At 43.8% G+C, this 22,360-nt stretch overlaps 1 protein-coding gene across 2 annotated transcripts in view; it reads left to right on the top strand.

Moving 5' to 3' along the window:
* Positions 1–245: 245 nt before the first annotated feature.
* The window catches only part of Nf1 (neurofibromin 1), a 254,153-nt gene continuing 232,038 nt past the window's right edge, over positions 246–22,360 (top strand). For both annotated transcript variants that reach the window (XM_013016448.1, XM_013016447.1), the window contains exon 1: positions 246–693. In XM_013016448.1, coding sequence (XP_012871902.1) covers positions 634–693 — 60 coding nt within the window. In that variant the 5' untranslated portion in view covers positions 246–633. The remainder of the gene's footprint in view (positions 694–22,360) is intronic.

The following is a 22,360-nucleotide window of genomic DNA, read 5'->3' as shown; positions in this document are numbered from 1 at the left end:
AGGCGGTGGTAGGGAGGCGAGTGGAGGCTTAGGGGTCAGCTCGGACTGGAGGAGCCCCAGCCCAGCGCTCGGGTAGGAGAGCCCCGCGGCGTGAAGGCACGCGCGCCTCGGGGCCTGGAGGAGCTGGGTGACGTCACCTCCAGGAGGACTCGCTTTTTCATTAATGAAACCAGTCGGCGCGGGCGCATGCGCGGAAGGCCCCTTCCCTCCCGCTTCCCCCCTCCCCTTTCCCAGCCGCGCTCTCAATCTCGAGCTCGCTCGCTCTCCCTCTCCCCGGGCTGTGGAAAGGATCCCACTTCCGGTGGGGTGTCATGGCGGCGTCTCGGACTGTGATGGCTGAGGGGAGACGGCGCTAGTGGGGAGAGCGACCAAGAGGCCCCCTCCCCTCCCCAGGTCCCCTTTCCCCTATCCCCTTCCCCCCTGTCTTCTCGCCAACGCCCCCTTCCCCTCTCCCCCTCCCGGCTCGGCGCAGAGCCCCCATCCCCACCCCCGTGGGAACGTCGGGAGCCTTGCCCTCCTCAGACCCTCGCCTCGCCTCTTCCCTCAGCTCAGCCCCCGCTCCCTGCTTGCTTCCCGGCCCTGGGCGCCGGCCGACCGGTCCCTCCGCCGTTCCCCCCCGGCCGCGGGGAGGACATGGCCGCGCACAGGCCGGTGGAATGGGTCCAGGCCGTGGTCAGCCGCTTCGACGAGCAGGTAACGGGCCGGCGGCGGGCCGGGTGGGAGCGGGGTGGGGTGGGGGTGGGGCGCGGTGGGTGAGGGGAGGAGGGGGGGGGAGCGGCCTCCCTCGAGGCGGCCCCGGGGCTCCGGAGGCTCGGGGAGGCCAGGAGGGGAGGATCCGTCAGGGGCGGCCGAGCAGGGGGGAGGTGCGGGGCCGGAGGGGACGGCGGCGAGCTGGGGCTCCGCGCTTCCCTCCGAAATCGGGGGGTGGGGTGGGGTGAGGTGGGGTGGGGGGGTGGGGCCTCTCCCCTGACCTGTCCTCGCCACCCTCCATCCCTTTTATCCCAGCTCTTCCGCTCGCTAATGGGGGGGACGAGCGGCGGGGAGAGTAGTTGAAGGACCTGGGGGCGCTCTCCGGGGTGCTCCATCTGGATTTAATCATTCTATCTTTCTCTTCCCCCCCTCCTTTTTTATGAACGGAGGTGGGCAATCTTTAGGGGCTCCTTACATTTCTTCTCTTCTATCCTCCTAGCTGGGGGTGAGTAACTCGGAGGGAAACCCTAAGGCCCGTCTCGTGTACCCCCCAGGAGTAGAATGTTAACGCCCCCGCCCCTCCCCCTCCCAGTGTCTTTAGCTTCCCTCTTGAAGGGGGAAGAGAAGAAAGCAGGGTTTTCCGACTTTCTGCTCCAAGGTCTCCAGTCTGCTCCAAGAGCTCCAAGTGCACAGTGTACATCTCTATTGCTCCACACCGGGAGTCCCTTGAGACCCTTAATTTTCATTGCTGTTTGCTGAGGAAATAGGGTTCTGAGACATCCCCCTCCTCCTATTTTTTTTTTCTTTTTCCCTCCCTGGTAATTTGCAACCTCCTTCTTCCTTTCTTACCAGGTCTGAGGATGTGAATATTGCTTTCTTGAGTGAGAATCTCAGGGCAAAGGATGTAAGGAAAGTTGAGGGAGCAGACAGCTGGGATGTGGTCTTGGAACTGACAGTTTGGCTAGTGGTTTGTTGTGTTTGACTCTCTCTTCTTCTGACCAGAGGACTTTCATTGCAAATATTTGTGATGGAGGAAAAAGTTTCATGGCTTAGGGACTTGATCTTTTATCCCCTGTGTTTCACACACTGAATCCCGGGGCTGATGGAGATGAATGCTTTGAATGCGCATGTAGCTTTTTTGTCAGTGAGAATTAGTTTAACTTTGCTGCTCTGCTGTAGATAGTTGGGGCTGGTTTAAAGGGATTTCTTTCTTTCTTTCGTTCTCTATCTCCCTCTCCCCCTCTCCTTCCTTCCCTCCCACCCTCTTTCCTTCACTCCTCCCCTCTTTTTTTGCAGTTCTTTCACGGGCTTTCTGTGATGAATTGTTTAGGATTAAGTCAGTCTCTTTTTTGTTTACTGGGTATAGCTTAAAACTGATTATGGGAGCTGAAAGATGGGAAGAGTTTCTTTTATTTGGTCCCTATTCCTTACAGGACTCTTAGTCATTTTGACCTGCCTGGAAGATAATTTGGGAATAGGCAAAGGGTCGAAAAGAAGCTACATAGTATTACAAAACTGTCAGAGATTTAAGGGAGGTAGTTCATTCACCTTTTTGCTTCTAGACCAAAAGGCATCTGAATCAACTACTGCTAATCCATCTGATGAATTAAAATATTACTGTATAAAATAGACTGTGCTATTGATAGAACATTAGATTTAAAACTTGATAAAATATTTCTCTACATAATGGTTAAAAGATTTTAAAAGGCACACTAGAGAACTCCAAAACCGAACTGCACAGCATAATCTAAATGAAAGATTTAGAAAGATTAAGATGTTCCCAGGATTTATTTTTATTTTTATTTTTGTCAGTTGTAGGGCTTGCACTCTGGCCTGGTCTCTAAACTCTTCAGTTCAAGGCGAGCTTTCCACCACTTGAGCCACAGTGACATTACTGGTTTTCTGGTGGTTAATTGGAGAAAGTCTCATGGACTTTCCTGCCTGGGCTGGCTTTGAACTGTGATCCTCAGAGCTCATCCTCCTGAGTAGATTACAGGCATGAGCCACTGGCAGCTGGCTGGTGTTCCCAGTTTTTAAAAATTTAAAAAAAAAATTGAGGGCTGGGAAGGTGGCTCAGTGATAGAGTGCTTGCCTTGCATGCATGAGGCCCTGGGTTCCATTCCTCAGCACCACCTAAGCAGAAAAAGCCGGAAGTGGCACTGTGGCTCAAGTGGTAGAGTGCTAGCCTTGAGCTAAAGAGCTGAGGGTGCTACCAACCAAAAAAAAAAAAAATTGAAATTAAAGTTTTTCTTTTTAGCTGTTGATCTCTAGGCTTATTTGTCATAAAAGAAAAAGATAGTTCTCTAAATTTCAAATGAGGGATGATTTTGATTATAGAGCCAGGGATAGAAGGATATACTCGGACACTTCAATATGTGCTGGTACTGAAGCTTGGACTGAGGACCTGGGCTCTGTCCCTTAGTTTTTCACCCCATGCTGGTATTCTACCACTTGAACCATAGCTCTGCTTTTGTCTTTTTGGTGATTAAGTGGAGATAAGAATCTGATGGCCTTTCCTGTTTGGTATGAGTTCAAGCTGCCATCCTCAGATCTTAGCCTCTGGAGTAGCTAGGATTACAGGCGTGAGTCACCAGCAGCCAGCTAGACCTTAGGCGTTTTTGTTTGACATATGTATTCTATCAAACTCACCCCCTACCATCTGCTAAAAGTTAAAGGTGTAAGTTTTGAAAATGCCATTTTTTTTGTATTTCTTGTGTTATAATTGAGAGAAAGATACATAGACAAATTATTCCTCCCTTTTTTTTCTCATAAAGTTCATTGACTTTAGAGATCTAAAATATAGGCTCTTCAAAGTTTAATATGAGATATTAGAAATATCATGTATTAATTTATTAACAAAAACAATACATCTTCAGGTTGGAGATGTCTCATATTAGTATTTATCCTGTCCTGGGGCTTGAACTCAGGGTCTGGGGAAGCTATCTCTGAGCTGCTTTTGTTCAAGGCTAGCCACTTGAACCATAGCTCCACTTCTGCCTTTTTTGGTATCTCAGCGCCTGGCTGAGATGTCTCTTTTTAATAAACTGAGACACAAAGAGGTTAAGTGACAGAATAGACCTAATAACAAGAGCCTCAGTATGAAAAGTATTGAGTGCTGGGAAGTCAGGGGAATGGTATTTCTAAGTATCCCATAGACTTTGTTTGAATAATACATTCTGTGGTTAGGAGATTTTTTTTTTTTCCCGTCGGTCTTGGGGCTTGAACTCTGGGCTTGGGCACTGTCCCTGCACTCTCCAGCTCAAGGCGAGCGCTCTATCGCTTGAGCCACAGCGCCACTTTCGGTTCTCTAGTGGTTTATTGGAGATAAGAGTCTCAGGGACTTTCCTGCCTGGGCTGGCTTTGAACCTAGATCCTCAGATGTCAGCCTCCTGAATAGCCAGGATTACAGGCGTGAGCTACCAATGCCTGGCTTTTTTTTTTTTTTTTTTTTGGTGCCAGTCTTAGGGCTTGAACTCAGAGCCTGGGTGCTGGTCCTGAGCTTTTTTTGCTCACTTCTGGCTTTTTTGGTGGTTAATTGGAGATAAGAGTTTCACAGACTTTCCTGCCTGAGTTGGATCTTGGCCTCCTGAGTAATTAAGGTTATAGGTGTGAGCTACTTGCACCTGGCTAGGTTGCCATTTTTTTTTTTTAAATTAGGGATAAGAAAACTACATATACTGAGAGAGATTTGTATAAGAATCTTCATTATTTAATGACTTTTTTTTTTTTTTCTGGTCTTGGGGCTTGCACTCAGGGACTGGGCACTGTCCCTGAGCTTTTTTTTTGTGCTAAGTCTAGCACTGTACTTGAGCCACAGCACCACTTCCAGTATTTTCTGAGTAATTTATTGGAGATCAGAGTTTCACGGACTTTCCTGCTTGGGGTTGGCTGTGAACTTTGATCCTCGGATCTCAGCCTCCTGAGTAGCTAGGATTATAGGCATGAGCCATCAGCACCAGACTATTTAATGATATTTATTTATTTATTTTTGGGTCCAGTTGTGGGGCCTGAACTCTGGGCTTGGGTGCTGTCCCTTAGCTTTTCAGCTCAAGGCTAGCGCTCTACCACTTGAGCCACAGCGCCACTTCCAGCGTTTTTCTTTTTGCTTATGTGGTGCTGAGGAATTGAACCCAGGGCCTCAGGCATGCAAGGCAAGCGCTATACCACTGAGTCACCTTCCCAGCCCCTGATTTTTAATTTTTTAACAAAAATTTTTGATTGCCAGTCCTGGGGCTTGGACTCAGGGCCTAGGCACTGTCCCTGAGCTGCTTTTGCTCAAGGCAAGCACTCTTACTACGTACGAGCCACAGCGCCACTTGCGACTTTTTGTGTTTATGTGGTACTGAGAACTCAAACGTAGGGCTTCATGCATGTTAGGCAAGCACTCTACCACTAAGCCACATCCTCAGCTCTATTTTATGATTTTTAAATGCTTTAAACTTTTCATGTTGTCTGTTACTTGTTTCACAGAGTCCAAGGGTAGATAAGCATCTCCTTTATTTCAGCTAAGACCATTTCAGTACCTAGGGAAATGGCAGTGTTTATAACCCAACTAATGTTTGGGTTATACTTTTTTTTTTTGGTCAGTCGTGGGGCTTGAACTCTGGGCCTGGGTGCTGTCCCTCAGCTCTTCAGCTCAAGGCGAGCGCTCTACCACTTGAGCTACAGCACTACTTCTACTTTTCTGGTGGTTAATTGGAGATATAGAGTCTCACAGACTTTCTTGCCCAGGCTGGCTTTGAACCATGATCCTCAGATCTCAGCCTCCTGAGTAGTTAGGGTTACAGGTGTGAGCCACCGATGCCCGGCTCTTGGGTTATACTTCTTATATTTGCAATTGAAGCAGAAGTGAATTATTAGCTACTGCTGATTACAGGCATATTGAACTGTAATGGGTTTTGCAGCTGATGTACTTGACCAGTTAAAAGAGATGGTAATATTTCCACCTTGACTATTTATATATATTTTAGTAGTACTGTACAGAGAGGTTACAGTTATATCAGTAAGGTAATGAGTACATTTCTTGTCGGGCATTGTTACCCCTCCCCTCCTTTGTTTTTCTCCCACTATCCCTTCCCTCCCCTACCTTTCTCCACCTTGACTTTTTATTTATTGATTTTTTTTTTTTTTTAGTAGTACTAGGTTTTGAAACTACCAGGGCCTTGAGTTTACTAGGTTGGTATCTACAGCTGAGCCAAGCCTCCAGCTTCCATCTTGACTTTAAGAAAATTATTTATTTTGTTTACTTTTACATTTTAAGCTTAAATCCTTGTTTCCTATTGTTGAGATAAAATTCTTGTCATCTCCTGATGATGCATTTAGGTCTAATATTGATGGCCTAGCTATTTTAGTTAACTGTTGAGAGGTAATCACCTCTTCTGTTAGGGACTGGCAGTTGTGACAGTGAACAACAGCTAGAAAGACAAGTGCATCAGTTACTTTTTCTGTTTTTATTTTGCTTGCTTTTGTGGTGCTGAATTGTAAGTTTCTGAACTGAAACTGGCCAACTTTTAGGTGTGTAGCTAGCTTTAAGTTGTGGGTCAGTAGAATCTTCTTGCATGCCATGCCTTACATAGTTCCGTGTGCCTCATTTTTCCTTTAGAGCTTTATTTCTGAAAAAGAGTAAGGGAAAAATAAGATATTTAAGGTTGTCTGAAAAAAAGAAAAAAGTTGCCCTGAAATGATGAGTAAAAATGTTTATTTTGCTAGGCTCTCATGCCTATAGTCCTAGCTACTCACACTGAAATGTGAGGATCACAGTTCAAAGCTAGCCCTGGAAGGAAAGTCTGAGAGATTCTTATTGCTAATTAGCCACCAAAAAGCCAGAATTGGAGATGTGGTTCAAGTGGTAGAGAATTAGCCTTGAGCCCAGGCCCTTAGTTTGAACCCCAGGACTGGTACACACATACACAAAAATTTATTTAAAGCACTGTTTTCCATATTTAGTTAAGTGAACCTATATATATATATATTTTTTTTTAATTAAAATTATTTTTTTGTGGGGGCTTAGTTGTGGGGTAAAAGCCAAAACATTTTTTTGGTGCTGGTACTGGGCTGGAACTCTGGGCTTGGACTCTGTCTTTGAGCTTGTTTTGCTCAAGGCTAGTGTTCTACTTCTTGAGCCACAGTGCTGCTTCCAGCTTTTTCTGAGTAGTTAATTGGAGATTAGAGTCTCCCGGAAGCCTGCCTGGGCTGGCTTCGAACCACAATCCTCAGATCTCAGCCTTTTGAGTAGTTAGGATTTCAGGTGTTCTGGGAAGGGATGGGAAGGGGAAACAAAGGAGGAGGCAACAATGCTTGATAAGAAATGTACTGGTTATCTTGTCAATGTAATTGTAACCCCTCTGTACAGTATTTTCACAATTAAAAAAAAAAAGGATTACAGGTGTGAGCCACTGATGCCTGGCTTGACAAAACATTTTTGTTGAGATTTTTAAATAATAGAATAAATTAATTAAGTAGAATGTCCTTTGAATACGTGTTGTAAAGTTCACAGTATAAAAATGATTGGCAAATGTCTGTGATGTTACAAACCACATGCTAATTGGCTGGATAGATTTGTAAAAGTTTGAAACTATTTTGGATTTTAAAAATCTGCCCTCCTCCCTGGCTCATGCCTGTAATGTTAGCTGCTCAGGAGGCTGAGATCTGAGGATTGTTCCAAGCCAGTCCAGGCAGGGAAGTCTGAGAGACTCTTATCTTCAATAAATCACCAGAAAACTGGAAGTGGTGCTGTGCTCAAGTGGTATAGTCCTAGCCTTGAGCTGAAGAGCTAAGGGACAACCCCCAGGCCCAGAGTTCAAGCCCCAAGACTCCCCTCCCAAAATATCAACCCCCCCAAAAAAAAACCCCAAAAAACTACCCTCTTTGTATGTGGTCTCCAGTTTAATAAAATGAAAATGATTAGTATTCTAAGTGAGGGATTTATTATTATTATTATTATATTTTTGCCAGTCCTGGAGCTTGAACTCAGGGCCTGGGCACTGTCCTTGAGTTTCTTTTGCTCAAGGCTAGCACTCTGCCACTTGAGCCACAGTGCTACTTCTGGCTTTTCTGCTTATGTGGTGCTGAGGAATGGAACCCAGGGCTTCATGCATGCTAGGCAAGCTCTCTACCACTAAGCCACATTCCCAGCCTGAGGGATATATTATTATGGATGAAAAATAATGCTTATTCTTTATCCTGGAATTAATTTTTTACATGTGTGTGTATTTTTGCATGCGCATGTGCACACATGTGCCTGTTTTCTGGTATTGGGCCTCAAACTAAGGGCCTGGGCGCTGTCTCTGAGCTTTTGTGCTCAAAGCTAGTGCTCTACCACTTGAGTTACACCTCCACTTCAGGCTTTTTTTGGTGGTTAATTGGAGACAAGTCTCATGAACTTTCCTGCCTGGGCTGGTTTTGAACCACCGTCCTCAAAACTTAGCCTTCTGAGTAGCTAGGATTACAGGAGTGAACTAGTAGTGCTCAGCTTGGAATTGATCTTTTTTTTTTTTTTTAAATCAGTCTTGGTGCTTGAACTCTGTGCTTGGGTGCTGTCCCCTCAGCTCTTCAGGTCAAGGCTATAGAGCTCTACCAATTAAGCCACATGCCACTTCCGGGTTTTCTGGTGGTTTATTGGAGATAAGAATCTCACAGGCTTTCCTGCCCGGGCTGCCTTTGAACCTCGATCCTCAGATCTCAGCCTCCTGAGTAGCTAGGATTACAAGTGTGAACCACCAGTGCCCAACTTGGAATTGATCTTTTAAAAGTAATCTTTCACCTGGTCCTCAATAGTTTTCCATACTCCCCCACTTCTCCTACCTTATCTAGGATCTAGTCTTTGTGTGGGCTTCTTCCTTTTTACCTTCAAACTTACTTAGATTTCCTTTCTGGTAGAAATCAAACATTTACTTGTTCTTTTTTTTTGGTTGGTCTCGGGGCTTGAACTCTGGGCCTGCTGCTGTCCCTGAGTTCTACAGCTCAAGGCTAGGGCTCTGCCACTGGAGTCACAGTGCCACTTCTGGTTTTCTGGTGGTTAATTGGAGATAAGAGTCTCATGGACTTTCCTGCCTGGACTGGCTTTGAACCATGATCCTCAGATCTCAGCCTCCTGAATAGCTAGGATTTATAGGTATGAGCCACCGGTGACCGGCAACCCATTTTTTTTTTTGGCCAGTCATGGGGCTTGAACTCTGGGCCTAGGTGCTGTCCCTCAGCTCTTCAGTTCAAGGCCAGTGCTCTACCACTTGAGCCACAGTAACACATCTGGTTTTCTGGTGGTTAATTGGGAGATAAGAGTCTCATGGACTTTCCTGCCCAGGCTGGCTTAGTTTTTACATTCTCTTTTCTGGCTTCTTTCTTGAAAATGACTCCTCCTGTTAAAACACAGTGGTCTTTGCTCAATTATAATGTCACTGTGACATTCACCTATCCCTAGAAACCAGTTTCTGCCAGTTCTAAAACACAATACTGATCCTTATATATTGATATTACCAGTCCTTGAATAGCTGTGTTTTCTTTGTCATGCCATGTTTGCTTATCACTGAACTAGGGTTTCCAAACAGGGGTTTGAGTTTTGTCTTGATGTTCATGGTCTCTGTTCTTAGGCCAGCCATTAACTCTCTTGCAGGTCTTAGATTTTCTCATCAGTTGAAAAATAATTGACTTGAAAGTCTTTAAAGCTCTTTCAAGTTGAAATATCAATGACTTTAATATGTTAACAGCATCACTCTGACCTGACAGTCTATTGGGAGCTGAACTCACTTAATTTACCAAACTCTTTGCCATTATACCTTGGAAGCACCTATTTTCTAGGCAGGTTGGCATTGTCTCTTCTGTATTTATTGTGTTTATTTCTGTTTTTCCATCTTTGTTTATGTGGGAACCTGTCTGAATGCTTTAATTCTTTTTTTTTTTTTTGTCGGTTGTGGGTCCTGAACTCTGGGCCTGGGCACTGTCCTTCAGTTCTTCAGCTCAAGGCTAACGCCCTACCACTGAAGCCACAGCACCACTTCCGGCTTTTTCTGCTTATGTGGTGCTGAGGAATCGAACCCAGGGCCTCCAGCTTGCAAGGCAAGCGCTCTACCACTGAGCCATCTTCCCAGCCCCTAATTCTTACTTTTCTAATTTTTTTTTTTTGTTGTTGGTTGTGGGGCTTGAACTCTGGGCGCTGTCCTCAGCTCTTCAGCTCAAGGCTAGCATACTACCACTTGAGCCACAGCACTGCTTCAGGTTTTTCTGGTGTTTTTTTGGAGATAAGAGTCTCATGGATGTTGCTGCCCTCGCTGGCTTTGAACAAATCCTTGGATCTCAGATTCTTGAGTAGCTAGGATTACAGGTGTGAGCCACCCATGCCAGGCTCTGTCCAACCTCAAATGTCTAGCTAGTTAATTTTTTTTCCATGAATTTTTTTTCCCTGTCCTGGGGTTTGAACTCAGGGCCTGGGCGCTGTTGTTCAGCTTCCTTTTGCTCAAGGCTTGCACTCTACCACTAGAGTAGCCACAGTACCACTTTTGGCTTTTTCTGTTTATGTGGTACTGAGGAATCGAACCAGGGCTTCATGCATGCTTGGCAAGCACTCTACCACTAAGCCACATTCCCAGCCCTCTATGAAGTCTTTTTAAACTGAATACTACTTCTTGTCCTTGTCACCTGGAATTTTACAGAGCTACACCACATGAGAGGTTGCTCCCCTTAAGAGAGTTGGTTGAAAACAGCTTAGTTTTTTTTTTTTCTTCTTCTTAACCAAATGGGATATTAACTTGCTAAAAAATAAGACATCCCTGTTTGAATTCTCATAGTAACCTCAGTGCTAGACCAAGTTGTGAGCATGTACAGTATATAACTGAGGGAATGGTTTTTATATGATTACTGGTTGAAGGGTAGACTCACTTTTTTTTTTTTTTTGGGTCCGGTTGGGGGGCCTGAACTCTGGGCCTGGGCACTGTCCCTCAGCTCTTCAGCTCAAGGCTAGTCTCTACCACTTAAGCCACAGTACCACTTCCGTTTTTTTTTTTTATGTGGTGCGAGGCATCGAACCCAGGGCCTCAGGCATGCAAGGCAAGCGCTCTACCACTGAGCCACCTTCCCAGCCCCTAGACTCACTTTTTTTTTTTTTTTTTGTTGGTTGTGGGGCTTGAACTCTGTGTTTAGGTGCTGTCCCTGAGCTCTTCAGCTCAAAGCTAGTGCTCTACTACTTAAGCCAGAACGCCACTTCCAGTTTTCTGGTAGTTAATTGATATTCATGCCCGGGCTGGCTTTGAACTGTGATCCTCAGATCTCAGCCTCCTGAGTAGCTAGGATTACAGACATGTGCTACCAGGACCTAGCCTCACTTTGTTTTATATATAAAAAGTTACAATTTTAAATCAATGTTTGTGGTAGTCTAGGTATTGTATATAGGTATATGTTATGAATGGGTGAAAAATAAGTAGGGCTTAAAGGAGAAACTTAGATACATTTGTATTTGTTTTCATAGAGCAAAAATGTTCTTTGATTGCCCATGTAATTGTAACCCTTCTATACAGTATTTTCACAATTAAAAAAAAAATTGCCAGAAAAAAAATATTCTTTGAATCAGGATTCAGATTGGATTAACTATCCTTTTGTGATCTTAGTTTTGTCATATATATCTATATATGAGGAAAATTTTGCTACCCAGTTGGAGAATGTAAGCAGTTTGAAAAGCCTAAGGTTATTCAGATAAAAGAATTATACATTTTCTTTTCAAATTATTATTGTGTTTTTACTAAATAAAAGAGAGCAATTAATCTCTAAATAGTCCCTTGTATGTACCTTAGTTAATATAGTATACCTATTTTTAACTTTCCCTGCCCTCCCTTCTTTCTTTCTTTCTTTTTTTTTTGGTCAGGTCGTGGGGCCTGAACTCTGGGCCTGGGCACTGTCCCTCAGCTCTTCAGCTCAAGGCTAGCGCTCTACCACTTAAGCCACAGCACCACTTCCGACTTTTTTTCTTTTTGCTTATGTGGTGCTGGCGAATTGAATGCAGGGCCTTTGGCATGCAAGGCAGGCGCCCTACCACTGAGCCACCTTCCCAGCCCGCTTCCCTTCTTTCCTCCCTCCCTCCCTCCTTCCCTTCCTTCCTTCCTTCCTTCCTTCCTTCCTTCCGTTTTTTTTGTGTGTGTATGTGTCGGTTGTGGGGCCTGAACTCTGAGCCTGGGTGCTGTTCCTTAGCAATTCAGCTCAAGGCTAGCGTTCTACCACTTGAGCCACAGCGCCACTTCCCGCTTTTTCTGCTTATGTGGGGCTGAGGAATTGAACCCAGGGCCTCATGCATGCAAGGCAAGCACTCTACCACTGAGCCACCTTCCCAGCCCCTTCCTTCCTATTTGCCTTATTTTATTTTTTTTGTCTGTTGTGGGGCTTGGACTCTGGGCTTAGGCTCTGTCTCTGGGCTCTTGAGCTCAAGGCTCAACCGCTTGAGCCACAGAGGCACTTCCAGTTTTCTCAGTGGTTTATTGGAGATAAGAGTCTCCTGGACTTTCCTGCCCAGGCTGGCTTTGAACCTCGATCTTCAGATCTCAGCCTCCTGAGTAGCTAGGATTATAGGTGTGAGCCACCGGCACCTGCCAGTCCTGGGGCTTGAATTCAGGGCATAGGTACTTACTGTCCCTGAGCTTCTTTGCCCAAGGCTAACATTCTATGAGACACAGTGGGGCTTCTGGCTTTTTCTGTTTATTTGGTACTGAGGAATCGAATCCAGAGCTTAACATTCATGCTAGGCAAGCACTCTACCACTAGGCCATATTCCCAGTCCCTCTCCATAGTTGACCTGTTTTCCTGCTTTATTAGTTTATGGCTTAAAAATAATACGGCACTTCAAGTTTAGAAAGTACAGTAAAATACCTTAAGGTTGGGCTGGGAATATGGCTTAGTGGTAGAGTGCTTGCCTAGCATGTATGAAGCTTCAGGTTCGATTCTATAGTACCACATAAACAGAAAAAGCAAGAAGTGGCTCCATGGCTCAAGTGGTAGAGTGTTAGACTTGAACATTAAAAGCTCAGGGACAGTGTCCAGGCTCTGAGTTCAAGTCCCAGGTTAAAAAAATTATTATATGAATTGTGACAGCATTTGACCAGTTGCATTTTATTTTAAAATTCTATTGTTTTATACCTGTTACTTTCTTGGTAGTCCTAGGGTTTGAACTCAGGGCATTGAGTTTGCTAGGCAACTACTACTTACGTCATTCCTCCCTCATTTCCCTTGTGTGTGTGTGTGTGTGTGTGTGTGTGTGTGTGTGTGTGTGTGTGTGTGTGTTGGACCTTGAACTCTATCTCTAGTTTCATGTTTCAGTCTCCAGCTGGCATTCTGTTACTTTAGTCACACCTCCAGTTCAGGCTTTTTGCTGGTTAATTGGAGGTAAGTATCTTTGATTCTGAGAGCTTCCTAGCTGCCTAACTCCTTGGCTTTTTGGCCAGTAAGGAATTAGAGATTTTTAAATCTTTTTTATTTTTTTTTGTCAGCCTGGTTTTCTGGTGGTTTATTAGAGACTCCATTCTTAAAGGTTTTTGACAAAGTATGCTTTATCGAACCCAGGGCTTCATGCATGCTAGAGAACTTAAATGAAAATTCAATGATATTGGAATAAGTTATAATGTCGTATTTTTGCATTTCTGTTCTTTAGATCACTGCAGAGTGTCAGGGGCATTTTGGTTTTAACTTTCAAATTTGATGTTCCAGAGTTCTATACAAGCTATATTGTTCCATTATAATATATCTTTAAAAGACTTGTGGTGCAAATGTAATTGTTAAGCTTGGGACTGTTTTTTCATTGGGATTGTGTGTGTGTGTGTGTGTGTGTGTGTGTGTATAAGATAATAGACAGGGAGGTATTAGGAAGAGAATGTTAGAATGTTCTAATAGAAGTAGAAGGGAAGGTTTATGGTCAACTAAACTGTTAAAAGGGTTAAAATCATTACTAGGGTAGAATATGTGCATCTTAAGCTATTTATTTGCAGGAGATTGACTTGCATTTGTAAAAGCATTGGCTTGCTTCATTTACCATCTTTTAGAATATTCTCATTTTCTTGGGGACAAAGGTACATAGAGAATTCAAGGCCAGTCTGAGCTAATAGCAAGATCTTATATCAAAAAGCCAATGGTTGTGAATATAGCTCAGTGATGGAGTGCTTGCTAGCACATACAAGGGCTTGAGTTTGATTTCTAGCACCTGAAAAGGAAGAAGAAAAGAAAAAAACCTTAAAGCTGGGTATTGATGGTTCAGTTACTTAGGAGGTGGAGCTTCTAGGCTAGCCCAGATAAAAAAGTTTCTAAGACTGCCAGATGCTGGAGGCTAATGCCTGTAATCCTAGCTACTCAGGAGCTTAGAGCTGAGGGTCACACTTCAAAGCCAGCCTGGTTAGGAAAGTCCATGAGAGTCTTACCTCCAATTTACCACCACAAAACCAGAAGTGGCGCCGTGACTCAAGTGGTAGAGTGCTTGCCTTGAGCTGAAGAGCTGAGGGACAGAGCCCAGGCTCAGAGTTCAAGTCCCATGACCAACCAAAAAAAAAAGTTTCTGAGACCCACCTCAGTGGAAAAATCTGGGCTTGGTGTACACAGTGGTCATCCCAGCTATGGTGGAAAATGTAAATGGGATTTTGCTCCAGACCTGCCTTTGGTAAAAAGTGAGATTCTAGCTCAAAGTTAAGCTGAGCAAAAGGATTGGGGATATTACCAAAAACAAAAATAAAAAAGTGATATGTTGAGGTTAACACTGCTTTTTTTTTTTTTTTTTTGGCCAGTCCTTGGGCTTGAACTCAGGTCCTGAGCCACTGGCGCCCAACTCCCTGAGCTGCTTTTGCTCAAGGTTAGCACTCTATCACTTGAGCCATAGTGTCACTTCCAGCCTTTTCTGTTTATGTCGTACTGAGGAATGAACCTGAACCTTCATGCATGCTAGGCAAGCACTCTACCACAAAGCCACATTCCCAGCTTATTATTATTATTATTGTTTTCTAGTGTCAGTCCTGGGGCTTGAACTTAGGGCTTGGGTAACTATCATGAGCTGTGCTGTACCATTTTAGGCACAAGTCTATTTCTGAATTTCTGTTGGTTAATTAGAGAGTTGCATGGACTTTCCTATTTGAACTGTGATCCTCAGATCTCAGCCTCCTGAGTTGCTAGGATTATAGGCCTGAACTACCGGTGTTCAGCCCAACACGGTTTTTTTTTTTTTTTTTTTTTTTTGGGTCCGGTCGTGGGGCCTGAACTCTGGGCCTAGGCGCTGTCCCTCAGCTCTTCAGCTCAAGGCTAGCACTCTACCACTTAAGCCACAGCACCACTTCCGACTTTTTTTCTTTTTGCTTATGTGGTGCTGGCGAATTGAATGCAGGGCCTTTGGCATGCAAGGCAGGCGCCCTACCACTGAGCCACCTTCCCAGCCCGCTTCCCTTCTTTCCTCCCTCCCTCCCTCCTTCCCTTCCTTCCTTCCTTCCTTCCTTCCTTCCTTCCGTTTTTTTTGTGTGTGTATGTGTCGGTTGTGGGGCCTGAACTCTGAGCCTGGGTGCTGTTCCTTAGCAATTCAGCTCAAGGCTAGCGTTCTACCACTTGAGCCACAGCGCCACTTCCCGCTTTTTTTGCTTATGTGGTGCTGAGGAATCGAACCCAGGGCCTCAGGCATGCAAGGAAAGCGCTCTACCACTGAGCCACCTTCCCAGCCCCCCAACACGGTTTTTGATATTCATCTATTTACCTATACAGTAAACCCTATATACTTTTTTTTTTTTGTGGTCAGTCGTGGGGCTGAACTCTGGGCCTGGGCTCTGTCCCTCAACTCTTCAGCTCAATGCTGAGTTCAAGACCCAGTAGTACAGACAAAAAAATAAAATAAATGGAGCTGTGGCTCAAGTGGTTGAGCACCAGCCTTGAGCAAAAAAAAAAAAAACTGAAAGGACAGAGGCCTGGCCCTGAGTTCTAGACCCAGTACCAAAAAGAAAAAGAAAAAGAAAAAAATTCATTTAAGTCTATAGAAGGAAAGATTTAAATATATGGAAATGCTGTCAGTAAACTCAGAGAAGTTAGGAAGAACACATTGCAGACTAGCAACAGGAAAATCCTGCTCCAGTTTTCCAGACATAGGGGTGATTTCAGTGCTGTAGATTGATTTATGTCAACATCCTGATAATTTTTTTTTAAATCAGTTGTGGGGCTTTGAACTCTGGGCCTGGGCGCTGTCCCTCAGCTCTCAGCTCTGCCACTTGAGCCACAGCGCCACTCCGGGCTTTCTAGAGGTTTATTGGAGATTAGAGTCTCAGGTACTTTCCCACCCAGGCGCTGGCTTTGAACCTCGATCCACAGATCTCAACCTCCTTAGTAGCTAGGATTACAGGTGTGAGCTACGAGCACCCGGCTTGTCAACGTCTGGATAATTCTAAGACTATTATACAGGATAACAACATTTACTACTTATAATAAAATCTTACCTGTGTAAAGCAGTTTTGCTTTTGAATTTGGAGTTTATAAAAATACCTTCATACATATCACCTCATATCTTCTATTCTGAGTCCTGTGGGGAAAAAAGGGACAGGTAGGTCTACTACCTGCATACTGTTCAACATAGTAGGAATTTAGGGCTTGAAAAGTTTATCACTTTTCCACATTATAACCCACTCAGTAGAAAATCAAGTCTTGTGATTCCTAATTGACTTTTGTTTTTATGTCATACAGCTCTTAAAGTCAGCATGAATTAAGACTAAATGATGCTGAAATGATACATGGGATTACCTCAACATAATGGAGAGGAGATATAGCAAGCAGGCAATGGATAAGAATACAGATGAAATAAGACCAGGCAGAAGCCAGGTAACAGAAACATAGGTTTATAATCCCCTTTATACTTTTACATTTAAATTCTAAAAGTAAGATTTAACGTATACACAAACATGCTAATTTTATTTTTCTAGAGATAGGGTTTGTCTGTATAATCCAAGCCCACCTTCAACTAGTGATCTTCTTTTTTTTTTTTCTTTTTGGGTCTAGTCGTGGGGCCTGAACTCTGGGCCTGGGCGCTGTCCCTCAGCTCTTCAGCTCAAGGCTAGCACTGTACCACTTGAGCCACAGCACCACTTCCGGCTTTTTTCTTATGTGGTGCTGAGGAATCAAACCCAGGGCCTCCAGCATGCAAGGCAAGTGCTCTACCACTGAGCCACCTTCCCAGCCCCCAACGAGTGATCTTCTAATTAATATTTTTTATACAGGGCCAGGCGCTGGTGGCTTACACCTGTAATCCTAGCTACTCAGGAGACTGAGATCTGAGGATCATGCTTCAAAGCCAGCCTGGTTAGGAAAGTCCATGAGAGTCTTACCTCCAATTTACCACCACAAAACCAGAAGTGGCGTTGTGGCTCAAGTGATAGAGTGCTCGCCTTGAGCTGAAGAGCTGAGGGACAGAGCCCAGGCCCAGAGTTCAAGCCCCATGACTGACAAAAAAAAAAAAAAGAAAAATTATCCAGATGTTGACATAAATCAATCACTGAAATCACCCCTGTATTTTGAAAATTGGAGCAGGACTTTCTTGTTGCTAGTCTGCAATGTGTTCTTCATAACTTCTCTGAGTGTGCTGACAGCATTTCCATATATTTAAATTTTTCCTTCTATAGACTTAAATGATTTTTTTTTTTTTCCTGTTGGTCGTGGGATCTGAACTCTGAGCCTGGGCGCTGTCCCTCAGCTCTTCAGCTCAAGGCTAGCACTCTACCACTTGAGCCACAGCACCACTTCCAACTTTTTCTGCTTATGTGGTGCTGAGGAATCAAACCCAGGGCCTCATGCATGCGAGGCAAGCACTCTACCACTGAGCCACCTTCCCAGCCTCTTAAATGATTTCTTTTTCTTTTTCTTTCTTTCTTTTTTTTTCCTTTTTGGCATCAGTACTGGGTTTTGAACTCAGGGCCTGGACTCTGTTCTTTCTTTTTTTTTTTTTTTTTGCTCAAGGTTGGTGCTTAACCACTTGAGCCACAGCTCCATTTATTTTTTTTGTCAGTACTGGGTCTTGAACTCAGTGCCTGGGCATTGTTCTTGAGCTCTTTTGCTCAAGGTTAGTGCTCTACCACTTTGAGCCATATCTCCATTTCTGGTTTTTGAGTGGTTAATTGTAGATAGGTGTCTCAGAGGACCTTTTCTGTGTGGGCTGGCTTTGAACCGATATCCTCAGATCTCAGCCTCCTGAGTAGCTAGAATTATAGGTGTGAGCCACTGGCACCCGGCTGCTCTTTTTTTTTTTTTTGATGGCTAGTTAGAGATCAGAGTCTCACTACTTTGCTGCTAGAGCTAGCTTTTGCACCATGATCCTCAGATCTTAGCCTCCTGAGATAAAGTACCTGATGTTACCACACATTTTATCTGAATTAGTGCCTTTATCTGTATTATGCTTTATCTAAGTGTTCTGGTGACTTTTAGCAGTGTTCTTTCATATTTGAAGACCATCTTGTTCCATTAGAATATAAAGTTTTTTGTTTTGTTTTTTTTGGTCCAGTCATGGGCCTGAACTCTGGGCCTGGGCGCCGTCCCTCAGCTCTTCAGCTCAAGGCTAGCGCTCTACCACTTGAGCCACAGCTCCACTTCTGGCTTTTTTCTTTTTGATTATGTGGTGCTGAGGAATCAAACCCAGGGCCTCAAGCATGCAAGGCAAGCACTCTACCACTGAGCCACCTTCCCAGCCCTAAAGTTTTTTTTTTTCTTTGATCATCTATTAGCTTTATACTGTGTACTCTAGAGGTTCTTGTCCTTCTCTTCCTTTCTTCCCTTTCCTTTCTGCTTCTTTTTTCGTTCTTAGTGTTAGGGATTATACTTAGGGTCTCTTGTATGCTAGGCAAAAGTTCTATCACTGATTTATACTCCTAGACACTTACTTAATGTTTTTTTTTTCACTGTTCTGAGATTTGAACATAGGGCTTCATGCTTCTTAGGCAGGTGCTCTACTGCTTGAGCCATGCTACCAGTTTCTTTTGCTCTGGATATTTTGTGGTGTGTGTGTGTGTGTGTGTGTGTGTGTGTGTTTGTGTGTGTTTGTGTGTAGGTATGGGGTCTTGAACTCAGCACCTGGGCAATGTCCCTGAATTTTGTATTTATGGCTAGCATTCTACCATTTGAACCACAGCTCTCCTTTCAGCTTTTTGTGGTAGTTAATTGGAGAAAAGAGTTTCTTGGACTTCCTTTGCCTGGGCTGGCTTTGATCAGTTGATTTAGATCTCAGCCTCCTGAGTAGGTAGGATTATAGCTATGAGTCCATAGTGCCTGGCTGCTCTTTTTTTTTTTTTTTGGTCAGTCGTGGGGCTTGAACTCTGGGCTTGGGCACTGTCCCTGCACTCTTCAGCTCAAGGTGAGCGCTCCACCGCTTGAGCCACAGCACCACTTTCGGTTTTCTAGTGGTTTATTGGAGGTAAGAGTCTCATGGACTTTGCTGGCCTGGCTGACTTTGAACCATGATCCTCAGATCTCAGCCTCCTGAGTAGCTAGGATTACAGGCGTGAGCCACAGGTGCCTGGCCTGCTCTGGTATTTTTAAGGTGGTATATGTGTAGGGAGGGGGTAGGGAGAGAATGGGTCTCAGTTTTTGCCTGGGTGGCCTGGACCTTGATCTTCCTATTTACACATTCCACTGTAACTGGGATAACAGAAATGCACCACACACTCGGCTTTTTTTTTAAGATGAGGTTTTCATCAATTTCTTTTTTCCTGTGCCAGCTTGGAGCCTCAGTCCTGAGTAGTTAACAGTTGTGTACTACCACACTCAAGCTCTTTCATTCTATCTATCTATCTGTCTGTCTGTCTCTCTGTCTGTCTGTCTGTCTATCTATCTACAGATAGAGCACTTTTAAGGTTCTTGTTCAAAGTTTAGTTTTCTTGGCTCTACTAAAACATTTGTGAGAGTTCTGGTAGTATGTACAGTGGATTCTCTCTCTCCCCCCTCCCCTTCTCTCTCCTTCTTCCCTTCCTCTCTCAGGAATTCAGGGCCTAGAGCTGTACCTTATCTTTTTTATACATATATATATATCTTATATATAAATATATATATCTTATATATAATATCTGTCTATCTATCTATGAAGATATAGTATCCTGGGGCCTTAACTCAAGGCCTGGATGCTTGCTGTCCCTGAGTTTTCTTTCGCTCAGGGTAGCACTCTACCATTGGAGCCACAGCTCTACTTTTGGCTTCTTTGGTATTAATTGGAGATAAGAATCTGACGGACTTGCCTGCCCAGACTGGCTTTGAACTGTGATCTTCAGATCTCAGCCTCCTGAGTATTGATGATTACAGGTATGAACCACTGGTGCTTGGCTGGTCTTACTATATTTTAAAAGCCTTTAATAAATATGTCAGCATTTTAACTTTAAAGCATCTAGTTATTTTGAAATTTTGATTGTTTTAAGTGTACTAGCAATGTTTCCTTCCTTATCTCCTTCCCCTCCCCTCTGTTGCCCTCTCTTCCCCTCCTTTGTGTTTGTGTACCTGTGCACGTATTGCCTCCAGTTCTGGCTTTCTGGTGGTTCATTAGAGAGATGAGTCTCTCAGATTTTCTTCTGCCTGGGCTGATTTTGAACTGAGAACCTTAGATATCAGCCTCTTTAGGGGCTAGGTTTATAGATGTGAGCCACCTTTACCTAGATTGAATATCATTTTTTCTTAAATAGATCTTGTAAGTTCTGAACTTTGTGGGAAAGAAAAGAAGAACAACCACTGGTTGGAGGTACATTAGTTTTTTGTTTTGTTTTTGTTTTTAGAAATTATGGGGGCTGGGAATGTAGCTTAGTGGTAGAGTGCTTGCCTAGTCTTCATAAAGATCTGGGTTCAATTCCTCAGTACCACATAAAGAGAGGGGAAAAAAAGCTGGAGGTGGGGCTGTGGCTCAGGTGGTAAAAGTTGTTCCTCCTTCTCCCATTGATTCAGAGAATCAATGATTCTGAATCAATTGATAAGGGATATACATCAGTTGTTCTTAGTATTGTGAAAATAATGCTTCTCCAGAAGCAAATGGCACTCAAAATGCAAGGTAAATTAATGTGCTTAATTTAGATGATAACTGAGAATTAGTGGAAGTTGGGTAGTGTTCTGGGGAAAAAAAATGAGTCAAGCATCTGCAGTAAGAACTGAATTCTGGGGCTGGGAAGGTGGCTCAGTGGTAGAGCACTTGCCTCACATGCATGAGGCCCTGGGTTCGATTCCTCAGTACCACATAAGCAGAAAAAGCCGGAAGTGGTGCTGTGGCTCCAGTGGTAGAGAGCTAGCCTTAAGCTGAAGAGCTAAGGGACAGTGACCAGGCCCAGGCCCAGAGTTCAGGCCCCATGACCAGCAAAAAAAAAAAAAAAAAAAGAAAAAAGAACTGAATTCTGTGCATACTGAGCATGTGTGGTTTTTTTCCTCAATGAAGTTTTCTTGGAACCATCAACTCATGGATATCAGGGGTCTACAAAGTTTCTATGTGATCAGGAACTATGTCTATTTTTTTTCACTGTTGTATTCCTAGGGCTTACTATAGTGCCTTACACATTAAAAACAAAGCAAGATTCCCTCCACCCCAAATGAACTGTCTATAACATCTGCAATTAATTCACTGGATAGCTCAATACACTATACAGTAAAAGGCAAGATTAGAGAACTTGTAGGCAAAGGAATAGCTTATAGGAAGAAAAAAGTTGGAAAAAGTGAAACAGAACCTAAGGGACGCAACACAATTGTGAAATGTCTAACAACAAGAGGCATAGAAGTAGAGAGATTAATGTGTGGGCTGGGAAGGTGGCTCAGTGGTAGAGTGCTTGCCTTGCATGCCTGAGGCCCTGGGTTCGATTCCTCAGCACCACATAAGCAAAAAAAGAAAAAAGCCGGAGGTGGCGCTGTGGCTCAAGTGGTAGAGCACTAGCCTTGAGCTGAAGAGCTGAGGGACAGCGCCCACGCCCAGAGTTCTGGCCCCACTACCGGACCCCCCCCAAAAAAAAGAGAGATTAATGTAGATCAAATACTTGAAGAGATAATGGTATTTTCTGAAACTGATTAAAGATACTGACCCTTAATTCTGGCAGTTTAGGGAACTCTAAACAGGATAGATACAAAAGGAAGCTATACTTGGGCATATCTTACTGAGCTGTTGAAAACTGGAGACAAAGAGAAACTCCTAAAAAGAGTCAGAAAGAAAATAAAAAAGTATTACTTTCAAAGGAGCCAATAATAAACTGATTGATGGCTGATTTTTTTCAATACAACAGTGGAAACTAGGAAATGACAGACATTTTTAAGGAAATTTTTTTCCAAAGGTAAAAAAACACCCTAAATTGCCAAGTTAGAATTCTATTTCTAGCAGAAATATCGTGCAAAATATGAAGGTGAAACAGGCCTTTCTAAAAGCTGAGGGAATTTATAAGTAGACCTGTACTGTAAGATTATTAAATGATGTTCTTTAGGCAGAAGAAAGTTTCTCAAATGGAAATAAACTGTAGGAAATGATGAACACAAGTTTCAGTGTAAAGATACAAAAATACTGCTTTTTGCTAATTTTTTCTTTTCTTTTCTTCTTTTTTTGGGTCCGGTTGTGGGGCCGGAACTCTGGGCTTGGGCACTGTCCCTCAGCTCTTCAGCTCAAAGCTAGTGTTCTACCACTTGAGCCACAGTGCCACTTCCAGCTTTTTTCTTTTTGCTTATGTGGTGCTGAGGAATCAAACCCAGGGCCTCA

The sequence above is a fragment of the Dipodomys ordii genome, unplaced genomic scaffold, assembly GCF_000151885.1.
Source record: "Dipodomys ordii isolate 6190 unplaced genomic scaffold, Dord_2.0 Scaffold31, whole genome shotgun sequence".
NCBI classification, from domain to species: Eukaryota; Metazoa; Chordata; class Mammalia; order Rodentia; family Heteromyidae; genus Dipodomys; species Dipodomys ordii.
The sequence above is the reverse complement of the archived record's forward strand: the minus strand, read 5'-3'. Positions and strand labels throughout refer to the sequence as shown.